Raw genomic sequence first — 18,474 nt, forward strand, 5'->3', positions numbered from 1 at the left:
TGAGGAAACGGCGAGGGGGAGACGTCTCAAATTCCAGCTTGTACCCCTGAGATACTACCTGTAGAATCCAGGGATCCAACCGTGAACGAGCCCACTGGTTGCTGAAGTTCTTGAGACGGGCCCCCACCGTACCTGGCTCCGCCTGTGGAGCACCAGCGTCATGCGGTGGACTTAGAGGAAGCGGGGGAGGACTTTTGTTCCTGGGAACTGGCTGTATGTTGCAGCTTTTTCCCTCTACCTCTGCCTCTGGGCAGAAAGGACGCGCCTCTAACCCGCTTGCTTTCTGGGGCCGAAAGGACTGTACCTGATAATACGGTGCTTTCTTTGGCTGTGAGGGAACATGGGGTAAAAATGCCGACTTCCCAGCTGTTGCTGTGGAAACGAGGTCCGAGAGACCATCCCCAAACAACTCCTCGCCCTTGTAAGGCAAAACTTCCATGTGCCTTTTAGAATCTGCATCTCCTGTCCACTGCCGAGTCCACAATCCTCTCCTGGCAGAAATGGACATTGCGTTTATTTTAGATGCCAGCCGGCAAATATCCCTCTGTGCATCTCTCATGTATAAGACAGCGTCTTTAATATGCTCTATGGTTAGCAATATAGTGTCCCTGTCTAGGGTATCAATGTTTTCCGACAGGGAATCTGACCACGCAGCTGCCGCACTGCACATCCATGCTGAAGCAATAGCCGGTCTCAGTATAATTGAGTGTGTATATACAGACTTCAGGATAGCCTCCTGCTTCCTATCAGCAGGTTCCTTTAGGGCGGCCGTGTCCGGAGACGGTAGTGCCACCTTCTTTGACAGGCGTGTGAGCGCTTTATCCACCCTAGGGGATGTCTCCCAACGTGACCTATCCTCTGGCGGGAAAGGGTACGCCATTAGTAACTTTTTAGAAATTACCAGTTTCTTATCGGGGGAAGCCCACGCTTCTTCACATACTTCATTTAATTCATCAGAAGGGGGAAAAACCACTGGTAGTTTTTTCTCCCCAAACATAATACCCTTTTTTGTGGTACCTGGGGTAATATCAGAAATGTGCAACACATTCTTCATTGCCGTAATCATGTAACGGGTGGCTCTATTGGAATGTACACTAATCTCATCATCGTCGACACTGGAGTCAGTATCCGTGTCGACATCTGTGTCTGCCATCTGAGGTAGCGGGCGTTTTAGAGCCCCTGATGGCTTTTGAGACGCCTGGGCAGGCACGAGCTGAGAAGCCGGCTGTCCCACATCTGCTATGTCGTCAAACCTTTTATGTAAGGAGTTGACACTGTCACGTAATTCCTTCCACATGTCCATCCATTCAGGTGTCAACCCCGCAGGGGGTGACATCACATTTATCGGCCCCTGCTCCGCCTCCACATAAGCCTCCTCATCAAACATGTCGACACAGCCGTACCGACACACCGCACACACACAGGGAATGCTCAGAACGAGGACAGGACCCCACAAAGTCCTTTGGGGAGACAGAGAGAGAGTATGCCAGCACACACCAGAGCGCTATATAATGCAGGGATACACACTACACAAGTGATTTTTCCCTATAGCAGCTATATATATATTATATGCGCCTAAATTTAGTGCACCCCTCTCTTTTTTACCCTATGTAGTCTGGAAACTGCAGGGGAGAGACTGGGGAGCGTCCTTCCAGCGGAGCTGTGAGGGAAAATGGCGCCAGTGTGCTGAGGGAGATAGCCCCGCCCCTTTTCCGGCGGACTTCTCCCGCTTTTTTAAATGTATATTTGGCAGGGGTAATTTACACATATATAGTCTTTATGACTATATTATGTGGTATTTGCCAGCAAGGTACTCATATTGCAGCCCAGGGCGCCCCCCCCCCCACCCCCCAGCGCCCTGCACCCATCAGTGACCGGAGTATGTGGTGTGCATGGGGAGCAATGGCGCACAGCTGCAGTGCTGTACGCTACCTTGATGAAGACCGAAGTCTTCTGCCGCCGATTTCCAGGAACGTCTTCTTGCTTCTGGCTCTGTAAGGGGGACGGCGGCGCGGCTCCGGGACCGGACGACCGAGGCTGGGCCTGTGTTCGATCCCTCTGGAGCTAATGGTGTCCAGTAGCCTAGAAGCCCAAGCTAGCTGCAAGCAGGTAGGTTCGCTTCTCTCCCCTTAGTCCCACGTAGCAGTGAGTCTGTTGCCAGCAGATCTCACTGAAAATAAAAAACCTAAAATATACTTTCTTTTCTAGGAGCTCAGTAGAGCCCCTAGTGTGCATCCAGCTCGGCCGGGCACACAATTCTAACTGAGGTCTGGAGGAGGGGCATAGAGGGAGGAGCCAGTGCACACCAGGTAGTCCTAAATCTTTCTTAGTTGTGCCCAGTCTCCTGCGGAGCCGCTATTCCCCATTGTCCTTACGGAGTTCCCAGCATCCACTAGGACGTCAGAGAAATTAATATTATATAGGAGGAGTACAGTGCAGAGTGCACTGCTGTACCTACCTCTGTGTCGTCATCCATTAAGTATACTATCCATCTACATTCTATACCTGTGGTGCATTTTAGTTTTGCAGTTTGCTGACAGTGTCCACCAGTATACTATATATAGCAGTACAGTAGGCCACTACTGTACCTACCTCTGTGTCGTCACTCGTCATCCATTAAGTATACTATCCATCTACATTCTATACCTGTGGTGCATTTTAGTTTTGCAGTTTGCCGAGTGTCCACCAGTATACTATATATAGCAGTACGGTAGGCCACTGCTGTACCTACCTCTGTGTCGTCACTCGTCATCCATTAAGTATACTATCCATCTACATTCTATACCTGTGGTGCATTTTAGTTTTGCAGTTTGCGGACAGTGTCCACCAGTATACTATATATAGCAGTACGGTAGGCCACTGCTGCACCTACCTCTGTGTCGTCACTCATCATCCATTAAGTATACTATCCATCTACATTCTATACCTGTGGTGCATTTTAGTTTTGCAGTTTGCTGACAGTGTCCACCAGTATACTATATATAGCAGTACGGTAAGCCACTGCTGTACCTACCTCTGTGTCGTCACTCATCATCCATTAAGTATACTATCCATCTACATTCTATACCTGTGGTGCATTTTAGTTTTGCAGTTTGCTGACAGTGTCCACCAGTATACTATATATAGCTGTACGGTAGGCCACTGCTGTGTACCTACCTCTGTGTCGTCACTCGTCATCCATTAAGTATACTATTATCCATCTACATTCTATACCTGTGGTGCATTTTAGTCTTGCAGTTTGCTGACACAGTGTCCACCAGTATACTATATATAGCAGTACGGTAGGCCACTGCTGTACCTACCTCTGTGTCGTCACTCGTCATCCATTAAGTATACTATTATCCATCTACATTCTATACCTGTGGTGCATTTTAGTTTTGCAGTTTGCTGACACAGTGTCCACCAGTATACTATATATAGCAGTACGGTAGGCCACTGCTGTACCTACCTCTGTGTCGTCACTCGTCATCCATTAAGTATACTATTATCCATCTACATTCTATACCTGTGGTGCATTTTAGTTTTGCAGTTTGCTGACAGTGTCCACCAGTATACTATATATAGCAGTACGGTAGGCCACTGCTGTGTACCTACCTCTGTGTCGTCACTTGTCATCCATTAAGTATACTATCCATCTACATTCTATACCTGTGGTGCATTTTAGTTTTGCAGTTTGCTGACAGTGTCCACCAGTATACTATATATAGCAGTACGGTAGGCCACTGCTGTACCTACCTCTGTGTCGTCACTCGTCATCCATTAAGTATACTATTATCCATCTACATTCAATATCTGTGGTGCATTTTAGTTTTGCAGTTTGCTGACACAGTGTCCACCAGTATACTATATATAGCAGTACGGTAGGCCACTGCTGTACCTACCTCTGTGTCGTCACTCGTCATCCATTAAGTATACTATTATCCATCTACATTCTATACCTGTGGTGCATTTTAGTTTTGCGCAGTAAATATAGTAGTAGGCCATTGCTATTGATACTGGCATATAATTCCACACATTAAAAAATGGAGAACAAAAATGTGGACGTTAAAGGGAAAGATCAAGATCCACTTATATCTCGTGCTGAAGCTGCTGCCACTAGTCATGGCCGAGACGATGAAATGCCATCAACGTCGTCTGCCAAGGCCGATGCCCAATGTCATAGTAGAGAGCATGTAAAATCCAAAACACAAAAGTTCAGTAAAATGACCCAAAAATCAAAATTAAAAGCGTCTGAGGAGAAGCGTAAACTTGCCAATATGCCATTTACGACACGGAGTGGCAAGGAACGGCTGAGGCCCTGGCCTATGTTCATGGCTAGTGGTTCAGCTTCACATGAGGATGGAAGCACTCATCCTCTCGCTAGAAAAAAGAAAAGACTTAAGCTGGCAAAAGCACAGCAAAGAACTGTGCGTTCTTCTAAATCACAAATCCCCAAGGAGAGTCCAATTGTGTCGGTTGCGATGCCTGACCTTCCCAACACTGGACGGGAACAGCTTGCGCCTTCCACCATTTGCACGCCCCCTGCAAGTGCTGGAAGGAGCACCCGCAGTCCAGTTCCTGATAGTCAAATTGAAGATGTCACTGTTGAAGTACACCAGGATGAGGATATGGGTGTTGCTGGCGCTGGGGAGGAAATTGACAAGGAGGATTCTGATGTGAGGTGGTTTGTTTAAGTCAGGCACCCGGGGAGACACCTGTTGTCCGTGGGAGGAATATGGCCATTGACATGCCTGGTCAAAATACAAAAACAAATCAGCTCTTCGGTGTGGAATTATTTCAACACAAATGCGGACAACAGGTGTCAAGCCGTGTGTTGCCTTTGTCAAGCTGTAATAAGTAGGGGTAAGGACGTTAACCACCTCGGAACATCCTCCCTTATACGTCACCTGCAGCGCATTCATCATAAGTCAGTGACAAGTTCAAAAACTTTGGGTGACAGCGGAAGCAATCCACTGACCACTAAATCCCTTCCTCTAGTAACCAAGCTCCTGCAAACCACACCACCAACTCCCTCAGTGTCAATTTCCTCCTTACCCAGGAAAGCCAATAGTCCTGCAGGCCATGTCACTGTCAAGTCTGACGAGTCCTCTCCTGCCTGGGATTCCTCCGATGCATCCTTGAGTGTAACGCCTACTGCTGCTGGCGCTGCTGTTGCTGCTGCTGGGAGTCGATCGTCATCCAAGAGGGGAAGTCGGAAGACCACTTGTACTACTTCCAGTAAGCAATTGACTGTCCAACAGTCCTTTGCGAGGAAGATGAAATATCACAGCAGTCATCCTGCTGCAAAGAAGATAACTCAGGCCTTGGCAGCCTGGGCGGTGAGAAACGTGGTTCCGGTATCCATCGTTAATTCAGAGGCAACTATAGACTTGATTGAGGTACTGTGTCCCCGGTACCAAATACCATCTAGGTTCCATTTCTCTAGGCAGGCGATACCGAAAATGTACACAGACCTCAGAAAAAGACTCACCAGTGTCCTAAAAAATGCAGTTGTACCCAATGTCCACTTAACCACGGACATGTGGACAAGTGGAGCAGGGCAGACTCAGGACTATATGACTGTGACAGCCCACTGGGTAGATGTATTGCCTCCCGCAGCAAGAACAGCAGCGGCGGCACCAGTAGCAGCATCTCGCAAACGCCAACTCGTTCCTAGGCAGGCTACGCTTTGTATCACCGCTTTCCAGATTAGGCACACAGCTGACAACCTCTTACGGCAACTGAGGAAGATCATCGCAGAATGGCTTACCCCAATTGGACTCTCCTGGGGATTTGTGACAACGCCAGCAATATTGTGCGTGCATTACATCTGGGCAAATTCCAGCACGTCCCATGTTTTGCACATACATTGAATTTGGTGGTGCAGAATTATTTAAAAAACGACAGGGGCGTGCAAGAGATGCTGTCGGTGGCCCGAAGAATTGCGGGCCACTTTCGGCATTCAGGCACCGCGTACAGAAAACTGGAGCACCACCAAACATTCCTGAACCTGACTTGCCATCATCTGAAGCAAGAGGTGGTAACGAGGTGGAATTCAACCCTCTATATGCTTCAGAGGATGGAGGAGCAGCAAAAGGCCATTCAAGCCTATACATCTGCCCACGATATAGGCAAAGGAGGGGGAATGCACCTGACTCAAGCGCAGTGGAGAATGATTTCAACGTTGTGTAAGGTTCTGCAACCCTTTGAACTTGCCACACGTGAAGTCAGTTCAGACACTGCCAGCCTGAGTCAGGTCATTCCCCTCATCAGGCTTTTGCAGAAGAAGCTGGAGACATTGAAGGAGGAGCTAAAACAGAGCGATTCCGCTAGGCATGTGGGACTTGTGGATGGAGCCCTTAATTCGCTTAACCAGGATTCACGGGTGGTCAATCTGTTGAAATCAGAGCACTACATTTTGGCCACCATGCTCGATCCTAGATTTAAAACCTACGTTGTATCTCTCTTTCCGGCAGACACAAGTCTGCAGAGGTTCAAAGACCTGCTGGTGAGAAAATTGTCAAGTCAAGCAGAACGTGACCCGTCAACATCTCCTCCTTCACATTCTCCCGCAACTGGGGGTGCGAGGAAAAGGCTAAGAATTCCTAGCCCACCCGCTGGCGGTGATGCAGGGCAGTCTGGAGCGAGTGCTGAAATCTGGTCCGGACTGAAGGACCTGCCAATGATTACTGACATGTCGTCTACTGTCACTGCATATGATTCTCTCACCATGGAAAGAATGGTGGAGGATTATATGAGTGAGCGATTCCAAGTAGGCACGTCAGACAGTCCGTACGTATACTGGCAGGAAAAAGAGGCAATTTGGAGGCCCTTGCACAAACTGGCTTTATTCTACCTAAGTTGCCCTCCCTCCAGTGTGTATTCCGAAAGAGTGTTTAGTGCAGCCGCTCACCTTGTCAGCAATCGGCGTACGAGGTTACTTCCAGAAAATGTGGAGAAGATGATGTTCATCAAAATGAATTATAATCAATTCCTCCGTGGAGACATTCACCAGCAGCAATTGCCTCCAGAAAGTACACGGGGACCTGAGATGGTGGATTCCAGTGGGGACGAATTAATAATCTGTGAGGAGGGGGATGTACACAGTGAAAGGGGTGAGGAATCGAAGGATGATGATGAGGTGGACATCTTGCCTCTGTAGAGCCAGTTTGTGCAAGGAGAGATTGATTGCTTCTTTTTTGGTGGGGGCCCAAACCAACCAGTCATTTCAGTCACAGTCGTGTGGCAGACCCTGTCGCTGAAATGATGGGTTCGTTAAAGTGTGCATGTCCTGTTTATACAACATAAGGGTGGGTGGGAGGGCCCAAGGACAATTCCATCTTGCACCTCTTTTTTCTTTCATTTTTCTTTGCATCATGTGCTGTTTGGGGACAATTTTTTGGAAGTGCCATCATGTCTTGATTGACACTGCAGTGCCACTCCTAGATGAGCCAGGTGTTTGTGTAGGCCACTTGTGTCGCTTAGCTTAGTCACACAGCCACTTTGGTGCGCCTCTTTTTTTCTTTGCATCATGTGCTGTTTGGGGACAATTTTTTTGAAGTGCCATCCTGTCTTGATTGACACTGCAGTGCCACTCCTAGATGGGCCAGGTGTTTGTGTCGGCGACTTGTGCCGCTTAGCTTAGTCAAACAGCCACCTTGGTGCGCCTCTTTTTTTCTTTGCATCATGTGCTGTTTGGGGACAATTTTTTGGAAGTGCCATCCTGTCTTGATTGACACTGCAGTGCCACTCCTAGATGGGCCATGTGTTTGTGTCGGCCACTTGTGTCGCTAAGCTTAGTCAAACAGCCACCTTGGTGCGCCTCTTTTTTTCTTTGCATCATGTGCTGTTTGGGGACAATTTTTTCGAAGGGCCATCCTGCCTGACACTGCAGTGCCACTTCTAGATGGGCCAGGTGTTTGTGTCGGCCACTTGTGTCGCTTAGCTTAGTCACACAGCGACCTTGGTGCGCCTCTTTTTTTCTTTGCATCATGTGCTGTTTGGGGACTATTTTTTTGAAGGGCCATCCTGCCTGACACTGCAGTGCCACTCCTAGATGGGCCAGGTGTTTGTGTCGGCCACTTGTGTCGCTTAGCTTAGTCACACAGCGACCTTGGTGCGCCTCTTTTTTTCTTTGCATCATGTGCTGTTTGGGGACAATTTTTTTGAAGGGCCATCCTGCCTGACACTGAGGTGCCACTCCTAGATGGGCCAGGTGTTTGTGTCGGCCACTTGTGTCGCTTAGCTTAGCCATCCAGCGACCTCGGTGCAAATTTTAGGACTAAAAATAATATTGTGAGGTGTTCAGAATAGACTGGAAATGAGTGGAAATTATGGTTATTGAGGTTAATAATACTATGGGATCAAAATGACCCCCAAATTCTATGATTTAAGCTGTTTTTTAGGGTTTTTTGAAAAAAAACACCCAAATCCAAAACACACCCGAATCCGACAAAAAAATTTCGGTGAGGTATTGCCAAAACGCGTCCGAATCCAAAACACGGCCGCGGAACCGAACCCAAAACCAAAACCCGAAAAATTTTCGGTGCACATCACTAATCACGAGTGCAGCACTCGTGATATGTCGGATCTAGGGGGATCCGATCCGATGCCCACGGGAACGCGCATCGGATAGGATCAAGGGAAAAGCACACCGAAAATGACAGATTTCTCCCAATATATCGGGCCGAATGCCTGAATTGGGCTAAAATCGGGCATAAATCGGCCTAGTGTATGGGCCCTTTAGTCTAGCAATTCAGCAGGAACTAGTATGAAGAAGAAACACAAGTTATTTGCCTCCCAGCAGTCAAAAATGAGTTTAAGATTACCATACTATCCTTTCAAATGCGTTGGGTATGGGATGCTGGCAAACATCCCCTTTAAATTGGTACGCTCATGAATAACAGGTTCTGCGGCTGGCTGACTTCATTTCACCTAGTTGTAATCAGTCACAGAACCTGTGTAATTCATGAGTGTCCCGGTTTAAAGGGATGGAATGGTAACTCTATTTATGATGCCAGTCTAACTTTTAGGGGGGTGCAGGGTTTGCTATGCAGGGAACAGTTCCGGGTTTCACGACTGGAGATATTGACTTAATCAGCATTTTACCTGCACAAAATGTTGGAATCTATGGATTTCCCTGTGTATTAAAATTCAGAGTCTATATTTTAATGCTGATTTTTCCTCACAGCTCCTGAGACTGCAAGGACAAATCCTGCCTCTGGGGCTTAGTGCACTGGATCACTGCAGCTAAATGAATCAGGCAGCGCGTTCAATTACGTGATTGAACCTTCTCCTTATAGGACAATTATAAAAAAAGAACAAGGTGTAATTTCCACTTGAAAGCACCTTTGCGATTTGCCATTTTTCCTTTTGTGCTGTACCATGTACATCAGATTACCAGGGGCACATACAATTATACAGCAACATGAAAAAACATAATACAGTAAATACAATCAACAGTTAACATCAATAAGTCATAGATAAATATGTGCTCCGCAGATTACAAGAACTAAGACAGCCAAGCACAATAATTGTGCAAACATGCCAATTAAATGAGTAGCTTTAATGACTTACATTCAGTGTAATGAAAATGTCTGAAAAACAGTCTGGATTGTTCAGTTGGGTTTACAAACTGTTCAGGTTCACCCAACCATCATACAAGCCAACTTCACTCTGTGAAACGGGATCACCTACATACATATCTCCTCCAGATATGATGATAGTGTTTTGACGTTATAGGTTTTCTGACCTGAACCATGGTTGCAATAACTTTCTTGGAAAGGCCTTTGCGAGTTAGGATGCTCCGTTCAACTTCCAAGCCGTCAAAATAAGTCGCCGTAAGTCCGGGTAGACGAACGGTCCCTGCTGCAAAAGATCTTTTCTCAGTGGCAGAGGCCAAGTGTCGGTCACGGACATGTCCAACATACCACGCCCACCGAGGTAAATCTAGGGCAATCAGAATTGCCTGGACTCTTTGATTCCTGATTCGTTTGAGCATCTTCGGGAGCAACGGAATCAGAGGAAACAGGTAGACCAACCGATAAAGCCAAGGAGACGTCCGCGCATCTATTGCCCTCGCCTGAGGGTCCCTGGTTCTTGAGCAATACCAGCGAAGCTTCTTGATGAGTCAAGAAGCCATCATGTCTATCTGTGGGCAGCCCCACAAGTCAATGATCTGTTGAAACACCTGTTGGTGGAGACCCCACTCTCCCGGATGGAGATCGTGGCGACCGAGGAAGTCTGCTTCCCAGTTGTCCACCCCCAGAATGAAGATGTGGGACATCGCTCTTGCGTTTCTTTCTGCCCAGAGGAGTATTTTTGACACCTGTCCCATGCAGGCTCTGCTTTTTGTCCCTCGTCGATTTATGTAAGCCACGTTGTCCGACTAAACTTGGATCGCCCAATCCCGGAGTAGAGGAGAGGCCTGAAGCAGAGCATTGTAGATCGCCCCAAGTTCTAGAACGTTGATTGGAAGAAGGGCTTCATGGGTTGACCATATGCCTTGGAACTGAGCCCCTTGGGTGACAGCTCCTCATTCTCTCAGACTCGCATCTGTCGTGAGGAGGATCCAATCCTGAATCCCAAAACTGCGACCTTCCAGTAGGTTGCAGGACTGTAGCCACCACAGGAGGAAGATCCTGGGCTGAGGGGACAGCTAAATTATCGGTGCATTTGAAGATGTGATCCAGACCATTTGCGCAGGAGATGCAATGCAACTGAAAAGTTCTGGCATGGAACTTGCCGTATTAAATGGCTTCGTATGAGGCTACCATATTTCCCAACAACTTTATGCAAAAGTTGAATGGATATCCAAGTAGGCATTAGGACTAGTCGCACCATCACCTGAAGTGTTTTTGCTTAGTCCTCTGGGAGGAACATTTTCTGGGCCACAGTATCCAGCCACATTCCCAGGAACAGGAGCCGCTGGGTTGGCTCCAAGTGGGACTACTGGAAATTGAGGATCCACCCATGGGGTGACAGAAGTTGGATAGTGCGGTCTATGTGGAGCAATAAAAGCTCTCTGGATCTTGCCTTTATCAAGAGATCGTGCAGATAAGGGACAATATTGACCCCCTGACCCAGAGTTGGAACATCATCTCCGCCATCACCTTGGTGAATACCCTCGCGGCTGTGGATAGGCCGAAGGGTAGGGCCTGGAACTGATAGTGATCGTTCAGCAGGGCAAACCACAGGTAAGCCTGGTGAGGCGGCCAAATGGGGATATGGAGATAAGCATCCTTTGTATCCAGAGAGACCAGGAACTCCCATTCCTCCAGGCCCGCAATCACTGCTCTCAAGGATTCCATATTGAACTTGAGAACCTTGAGGTAAGGGTTCAAGGATTTCAGATTCAGGATGGGCCGTACCGAACCGTCTGGTTTCGGCACCAAAAACAGGTTGGACTAGCCCTCTTCCTGTTGTGGCAGTGGTACTGGAACAATGACCTTGAACTGGACTAACGTTAGGATAGCCTGTTGTAGCGTAACCCCTATATCCTCCAAAGCTGGTAAGCCTGATTTGAAAAATAGTTGGGGAGGAGCGCTGTCTAACTCCAGCTTGCAGCCCTGCAAAATTAGGTCCCTTACCCAGGTATCCTGGCAGGATCTGTCCCAGATGCAGCTGAAGTGGCGCAGACGAGCTCCCACCTCAAGGTGGGAATCAGCGTCCGCAATCCACTGACGCAGTCACAAAGCTCTGCGTGCCAATACTGCCATGGTAGTAGTCCTAGCATTAATAGTGCCTATTTCCTTGAGAGAGTCACACAACATGCGTGCAGTGTCATGAATGTGTTTGAGGAGGGTCACCGTAGTGACCAGGGGCATATCCCCCACAAGGTTCTCTTGAAGTTGAGTCGCCCAGGTATGGATGGCATGAGACATCCAGCAACCAGCTATCACAGGTCTTTGTGATACGCCTACCCTGCTGTGTAAATTTAGTGTAGTTTCTATTTTCCTGTCCCCAGGGTCTTTGAGCTGAAAAGACCCAGGGGCCGGCAGTACCACCTTCTTAAAGAGGCGGGAGACTGAGACATCAACGGCTGGGGGTTCTTCCCAATGTTTCCTACCTTCCGGTGTAAATGGGAAAGAGCGTAAAAACTTCCTTGTAACCTGATATCTTTTATCAGGAGTTTTCCAGGCTTGTTTAAAAACCTCATCTAGTTCCATAGAATCAGCGAAGGTTGTGTTAAGCTTCTTCTGCGCTAGGAAAAATGACTGCGGTGCAGCAGTGTCTTCCAAAGGGATTTTTAATATAAACCTGATAGCAAGAATGATGAGCTCAATACCCTGTGCAGAAGTGGAATCTTTTATATCAGGTTCCAATTCCTCCCCCTCCCCCTGAATATCCTCATCAGATTCTGAGAGTAGAGCAGGTAGCCCACGTTTAAGAGGCCCTGAACCAGTGAGGAGGGGCTGTCTTTCATCAGCCTTAGCACCCAGGTCTGCAACATCCTGTTGCAGTTGGTGTGTTGTCTGTTTATTAGCATTGAGCTGAGATGACATATCCGCCATCCTAGTCTTTATGGCAGCGAGCCAGGATGGCTCCTGACCCTCCCCCCAAGTCTCCACACTAACTTGGGAAGACTGACTGCATTGGTCACATGATAGGGAACCAGTGGCAGAAGGGGAGAATCTGGTGTGACAAACCTTTCATACTGCGTGTTTGACCATAATTACAGTAACAACACTCACACACAGAGACCAGTACAATAACAAGCCTGTCCTTACTGCGTGTGAGATAGAAACCTAGAGTGAGAGGAGGACAGCACACCCCAGCCTTGCAGACTTAGGAAACTGCAGGCTGAATATAGTTTTATCACAGTAAAAAACAGATTACTTGTCCTATTCAGGACATTAGATTGTGTACAATAGCGGCTCTCCCCCTTCTAATAAACCCCTGTACCAGTTTCCTGTGTATCCCGGAGTGTCTGAAGGAGCTGTGTGTCCTTGCTGCTGATGCAGCGCTGGGCAGAGGAAGGCGCCAAAATGCCGCTGGTCCCGTTCAGAGGAAGCTTCGCCCCCTGTAATGGCACTGGAGATATAGAGAATATTTAGACTGGCAAAGTCTCCCTATCATGTGCAAACATCACGGAGGCTGCTTGTTTGCTCTACTGATGCCAGTGTACATGGGGGGCTATAGCGGGTCACCCCGTGGAGGGGCCCGTATGCAGCCACCGCGTTTTACTGCACCAAAAACCGGGGTCCACGGTTTGTACTCACCACTGATGTCACCTTCAGGCTTTGTTAGGGGTGTGCAGTGTGCTGCGATTGCAACAGCCAAGGAGCAGTGCCTCGCGGAACTAACAACCTCTCAGAACGGTGGTCCTGCAGCCGGGAAGCGTCTCCGACACCTTACAAAGTCCGGTGGCCGCCCCGCCCCTATCTCCCATGGTGCAGGTATACTGTTGCCTAGACAGTATACCCAAAATAATAAAGTTTAAAAGAAACTGAAGAAAAATCTTCTGTAGCTCCCAGAGTGTGCATCCTCTCCTGAGAGCACTTTTTCCTAAACTGCTTGTGGGAGGGGGCATAGAGGGGAGGAGCCAGCACACCCAGTTGAAGAAATTTAAAGAGCACTGGCTCCTTTTGACCACTTCTATACCCCCAGATATTTGATGATCATTGTGTGACACACCCCAAAGAGAAAGGTATGTTCTTGTTTGTCCACATAGGAAGCACTAGGATCACATGACATTCAAACTGTACAATGAGTTTAAAAAAAAACAACAACAAAAACAGTCAAGTGATCACTAAAGATGTGTCTCTTATCAAGCATACACTTCTGAAATAGAGGATGATTTCTTCGGCTGCAAAAATGCCTGAAGCCAAGCCAGACAGGGATGGGGTGGAGAGCACCCAGCATGGTGACATATAATGCGCACTTGGCATTAGAAAGCAGTGACAGTAAGTCTAGCCCTCCCACGACTACCCAGAGTTACCTACCGTATCTGCTGGAGGGGGGCTCTGACAACTCGGAAACTTTGCTCTCATCTTAAACCATGACATATTGGGGGTCATTCCGAGTTGATCGTAGCTGTACTAAATTTAGCACAGCTACGATCATGTTCACAGACATGCGGGGGGACACCCAGCACAGGGCTAGCCCTATCCGCATGTCGGTCCACCCCCCCGCCCAAGTACAAAAGGCCAACGCTCCCTCCCGCCCAGCGACCACCTCTGCCTGTCAATCTCTAGGGAACGACGGCCTTTGGCCGTCCGGCATGCGCAGTTCCGACCCGATAGCTGCGCTGCAAACAACTGCAGCGAGCGATCAGGTCGGAATGACCTCCATTATCTTACATTATAAGCCACAGGAAACAGGTACAAAAATACGGGAGTAAGGGAGATTTAGAGACACACTATCGTGCCTCCCTTCGGTGGGGGTCCTCTCTCGGGACGCTGTCACAACAGTGTTCATGTGAAGGGTTAGTTTGCCAGCTGAAACACTAGGGGCAGATTTCATTGGCGATGATATGCCCGTTGTTCAGCTGCCTATTAGCCTGAAGTAGGTTCTACTTTTCTCATTTTCCTGCGCAACTCTATCATGGAATGAGACATCGCAACCGAGCAGATACCTGAGTAGCCCCCCAACATGAATAGGACTGTCATTAATTTCACCCCAGACGACGTCCCAGGCTCTGTATCTTACCCGTAATCTTATCAAGGGTTTATCTGGCATGCGAGCGTTTCCCAGACGCTCCCTTTCAGCAATATCCAGCATAGACTCTATCTGGAAGAAATAAAATAATTTATTATGTAACAAAGCACATGCTACATCGCACAACAGCGGGTGTAACGGCCAACGGTTTCATTAATAGCAAAAAGCAAAAAAATTCAAGAATTTCCAGCCTGTAAGCAATTCTTAAATGAGCAAGTCTCTCCCCACTGACAAATGTCCTGCAGGCGGCCATGACACAAGCACCATAGAGTATTGAATGATCATGGCCTTCTCATCCATCCTTTATCCTTCATTGGGTTTAAAGTGGGCGGAGACCGAATAAGCAATAGCCAATCAAATCTTCTGAATTGTCAGAGCAACGGGAGAGGAGTGTGGTGATTATGCGGGAAGCAGTGACATGTCCACTGGGCTATGGTGTTCAGGACAGACCCATGATGTGATCACAGACTAGAACTTCTTCCAAAGAAAAAGTGCAGGTGTTACCCGTACCACTATTGTTTATTTCATAAAATCTAGAAAACTGTAGCTAAATCCTGATTGGTTGCTAAAGGCAGAACCCCTACGTTTGCTTTTCAGAAGCATTAGTAAATATACCCCATTTATATAATTAGGCTTGCCATTATATTACTGTAATCCGGGATACCTATGGTTCTGCGGCTGGCTAATTTCAAGTCAGCATTTCACCTGGTTTTAACCATCCACAGAACTGTGTAAATCACAGGTGTCCTGTATTAAAGGGATATTATGTCACGCGTGTGATTACTGCCGTGTCAGCCACCCCTCAATGTGATAAATAGGTCAGAAATTAAACTTGTTTTTTTTTTTTATTGGTGGTAGAACTGAAAGAGAGTTACCAAACACCATCTGTGGCTCAACAAAAAGTCCTGACTACGCAACCTATCATTCCACAAGAAGGCAGCGAGATCACAGAGATACTGAATTCTCATGGACTTTGTGTCTCAGATAACTAAGCTGTATTCCCATGGGTATAGTTTCAGCCGACAGGACGGCCTTTACCCCCATGCGACGGTAAAAGGTGCACTACCGCTATCTGACATGTGGGGCAGACGGCACACCGAAATTAAAAAAAAATGTTGACCATGTTTTATCTGCAAACAAACTACAAAATGCAGGAAAGTCAGTGTAAACATTAAAATCTGGGTGAAATTTAAATAAAACAAACTTTAATTCACCCTGCCAGGCTCCACTTGCAAGTTCTACCAGGGGACCCAACTTGTCTAACAGCCCACGCTAACATTTCTACTCTGAAACAAGTAGGGTGGGAGCTGCATCCCCTCCAGCCAACACCATGAACTTCACCTGTCGATCAGTGGGAGGCGTTAGACCAGTTGGGGAGTCTATGGATCAAATGGACAGAGCTAACGTAGCAGAGCTCAGGTACACTGCAGGCAAAGTAAACTTGTTAATTTTGAGTTTGCTTACTCTAGTAAACCATATCTGTTTAGGGATTCCAAACATATATCTGTGCAAGTCTGACCGCGCCCCGTGGCAAACATCTCACATACTGTAGCCTTCAACAGCGTGCAGAATAATGTCTGCTTGCAGCAACACACTTCTCACTACCTGCTCTGCAGGTGAAGGTCTCTCTCTAAACTTTCATCTGGCAAGAGAACTGACTCATTTGACAACTCTAAGAAAACAGCAGAGGTTTCAAGAAATTAAATAAAAAATTGAAGAAAAAAAAGACGACACACTAAAAAAACCAAGAACAATGAACAGTAGAAAACAAATGTATGCAGGAGAAAGAACAACAACCACAAAGAGCAAGATACGACATAAGAATGATCAACTACCTTCTCAATGCAAAAGTTTTCTATGTCTTGTGTTACTTTGGGGTTGTCGGGGTTGAATATTTCCGGGTAATCGGACAAAACAACGTCTTCGATGAAGAACTGACGCACAGTCTGCAGCGGGATCTTCTGCATGTTCATTTTCTTGTTTTTAATTCGTAATAAGCCAACGTGTCTAAAAACAAATAGCAAAGGAGTGGGAATGGATCATGTACAGTGCAGACAAACTTACTTGGGTGACAAAGAATTAAAACTTACGGGGGACAGAGTGGAGAAGTGAGCGAGTGGAGAAGTTGTCCAAGGAAACCAATCCGCTGCTCTGTATAAATTTTATAGTAAGCAAATTATTGCCTTTATCAATGAGTGATACATTTCACCGTGAGTGATAAATGGCACCAGCCAATCCGCTCCTAACTGTCATTTTTCAAACCCAGCCTGTGACATGGAAGTTAGGAGCCGATTGGCTGATGCAATTTATCACTCACAGTGAAATTTATCACTCATTGATAAATAAGGGCAATAAATGTTACTTAAGTGCTAATTTGTTGCCATGGGCAACTTCTCCACTGGCTCACTTCTCCACTCTTTTCACTGCTTAGTACATCTCCAAGTTTCCTTATAGATTTGTTCACAAGTCACAGTGTAGTTGAATTATATGTGTCATCTGTACTGAATGCAACAACTAAATAACCTGCTGTTGTTCCCGGTGCTGCCTGGGTCTCTCCCTCTCTCTCTCCAGCATCTCCTCCTCTTCATTTATTAAAAGTTATTTATATAGTGCCCGAATATTATGCAGTGCATTTCAGTCCTTCCCATCAGTGCCACAGTGGAGCTTACAATCTACAGGTTTGATTCAGAAGTGGATGTTATTTTCACTGCTGCTGCTTCTTTGTATGCAACAATATGCAATTGCTGCAGAGTCATCCCGCCAGCTTCTCCGGTCTGCTGCTGCGTCCAGAGGAGCAGCAATGGATCAGCTGCGTGAACATCGGCCATCTGAGTGACCCTCGGACTACCCAGGATGTCCAGCAAAATTACGCTGCTGAGGCCAGTGAAGCTGCACCAAAAGACCGTAGCCCACGGGCTTCGGAAGACCCAGAAAATGGGGCCAATGCGCCCACGTAGTCTGGAACGCCACCAAACGCCAGAGGATGTCAATCGTTGTAGAAACAGATCTGAGATTAGCAGAGACTGAATTTACGTAAATCTATGCATCAGGCCCTATATCACACGGAAACACATACACATTAGGGTTGTTGTTTTTTTTTTTTGTCATATGGCAATTAACTGACCACTATGTTTTTCGAGTGTGGAAGGAAAACCATATAAACACAAAGAGAACATGCAAACTCCACACAGATGGCCCATGAAATCACTGGCACAGGTGGGAAAGGTCAGCTTTCACACCAACTGTGAGTGGTTGACATCATTCTTAATCAGCACTTGATTTTACTGGGATAGTATTGAAATCCTGGCAGTCACCTCCTGGAATGCGGCATCCCAATAGTATAAATCCTGATAGATCCTGATAAGTATTTTAACTCTACTCCTAACCCACCCCTCCTGAAGCCTAACCTGAATGGTCCCATCCCACAGAATAACATTAAAATCTGCAGCCTAACCCCCTAACCTCCCCCACCCCCAAACACAGCCTAACCCTAGCACGCCTCCCAGTGCCTAACCCTAACCCCAAACCTTACCATTGGAATCCATCTGGATTCTGACCGTCAGAATTCCACTCTCGAGAATCTGACTGTCAGGATCCAGACCCGTTTTTACTATATAGATAAGGTGATTATTTTGAGAATGGGGAATTTTGGTGGCAGTATGAGAACAGACACCTTTTATTTCTTACTTTTCAGCAGATGCCTAAAATAACTTTCTATTTTCTTTTAATGTTTTGCCTTTTCGGGTTTTACCAGTTTTAGCATATGCCCCAGAGCATTTGTGTATTTTTATATAATTTGATATTTGGATAGCATTTGGATATAATTGCTGGCGCCCA

At 47.0% G+C, this 18,474-nt stretch overlaps 1 protein-coding gene across 2 annotated transcripts in view; it reads right to left on the minus strand.

The window, feature by feature from the left end:
* The window catches only part of MRE11 (MRE11 homolog, double strand break repair nuclease), a 605,744-nt gene that overhangs the window by 418,540 nt on the left and 168,730 nt on the right, over positions 1-18,474 (minus strand). For both annotated transcript variants that reach the window (XM_063951452.1, XM_063951453.1), the window contains exons 9-10: positions 16,473-16,644; positions 14,629-14,709 (exon numbers count right to left, since the gene is read on the minus strand). In XM_063951452.1, coding sequence (XP_063807522.1) covers positions 14,629-14,709; positions 16,473-16,644 — 253 coding nt within the window. The remainder of the gene's footprint in view (positions 1-14,628; positions 14,710-16,472; positions 16,645-18,474) is intronic.

The sequence above is a fragment of the Pseudophryne corroboree genome, chromosome 2 (assembly GCF_028390025.1).
Source record: "Pseudophryne corroboree isolate aPseCor3 chromosome 2, aPseCor3.hap2, whole genome shotgun sequence".
Lineage (NCBI taxonomy): Eukaryota > Metazoa > Chordata > Amphibia > Anura > Myobatrachidae > Pseudophryne > Pseudophryne corroboree.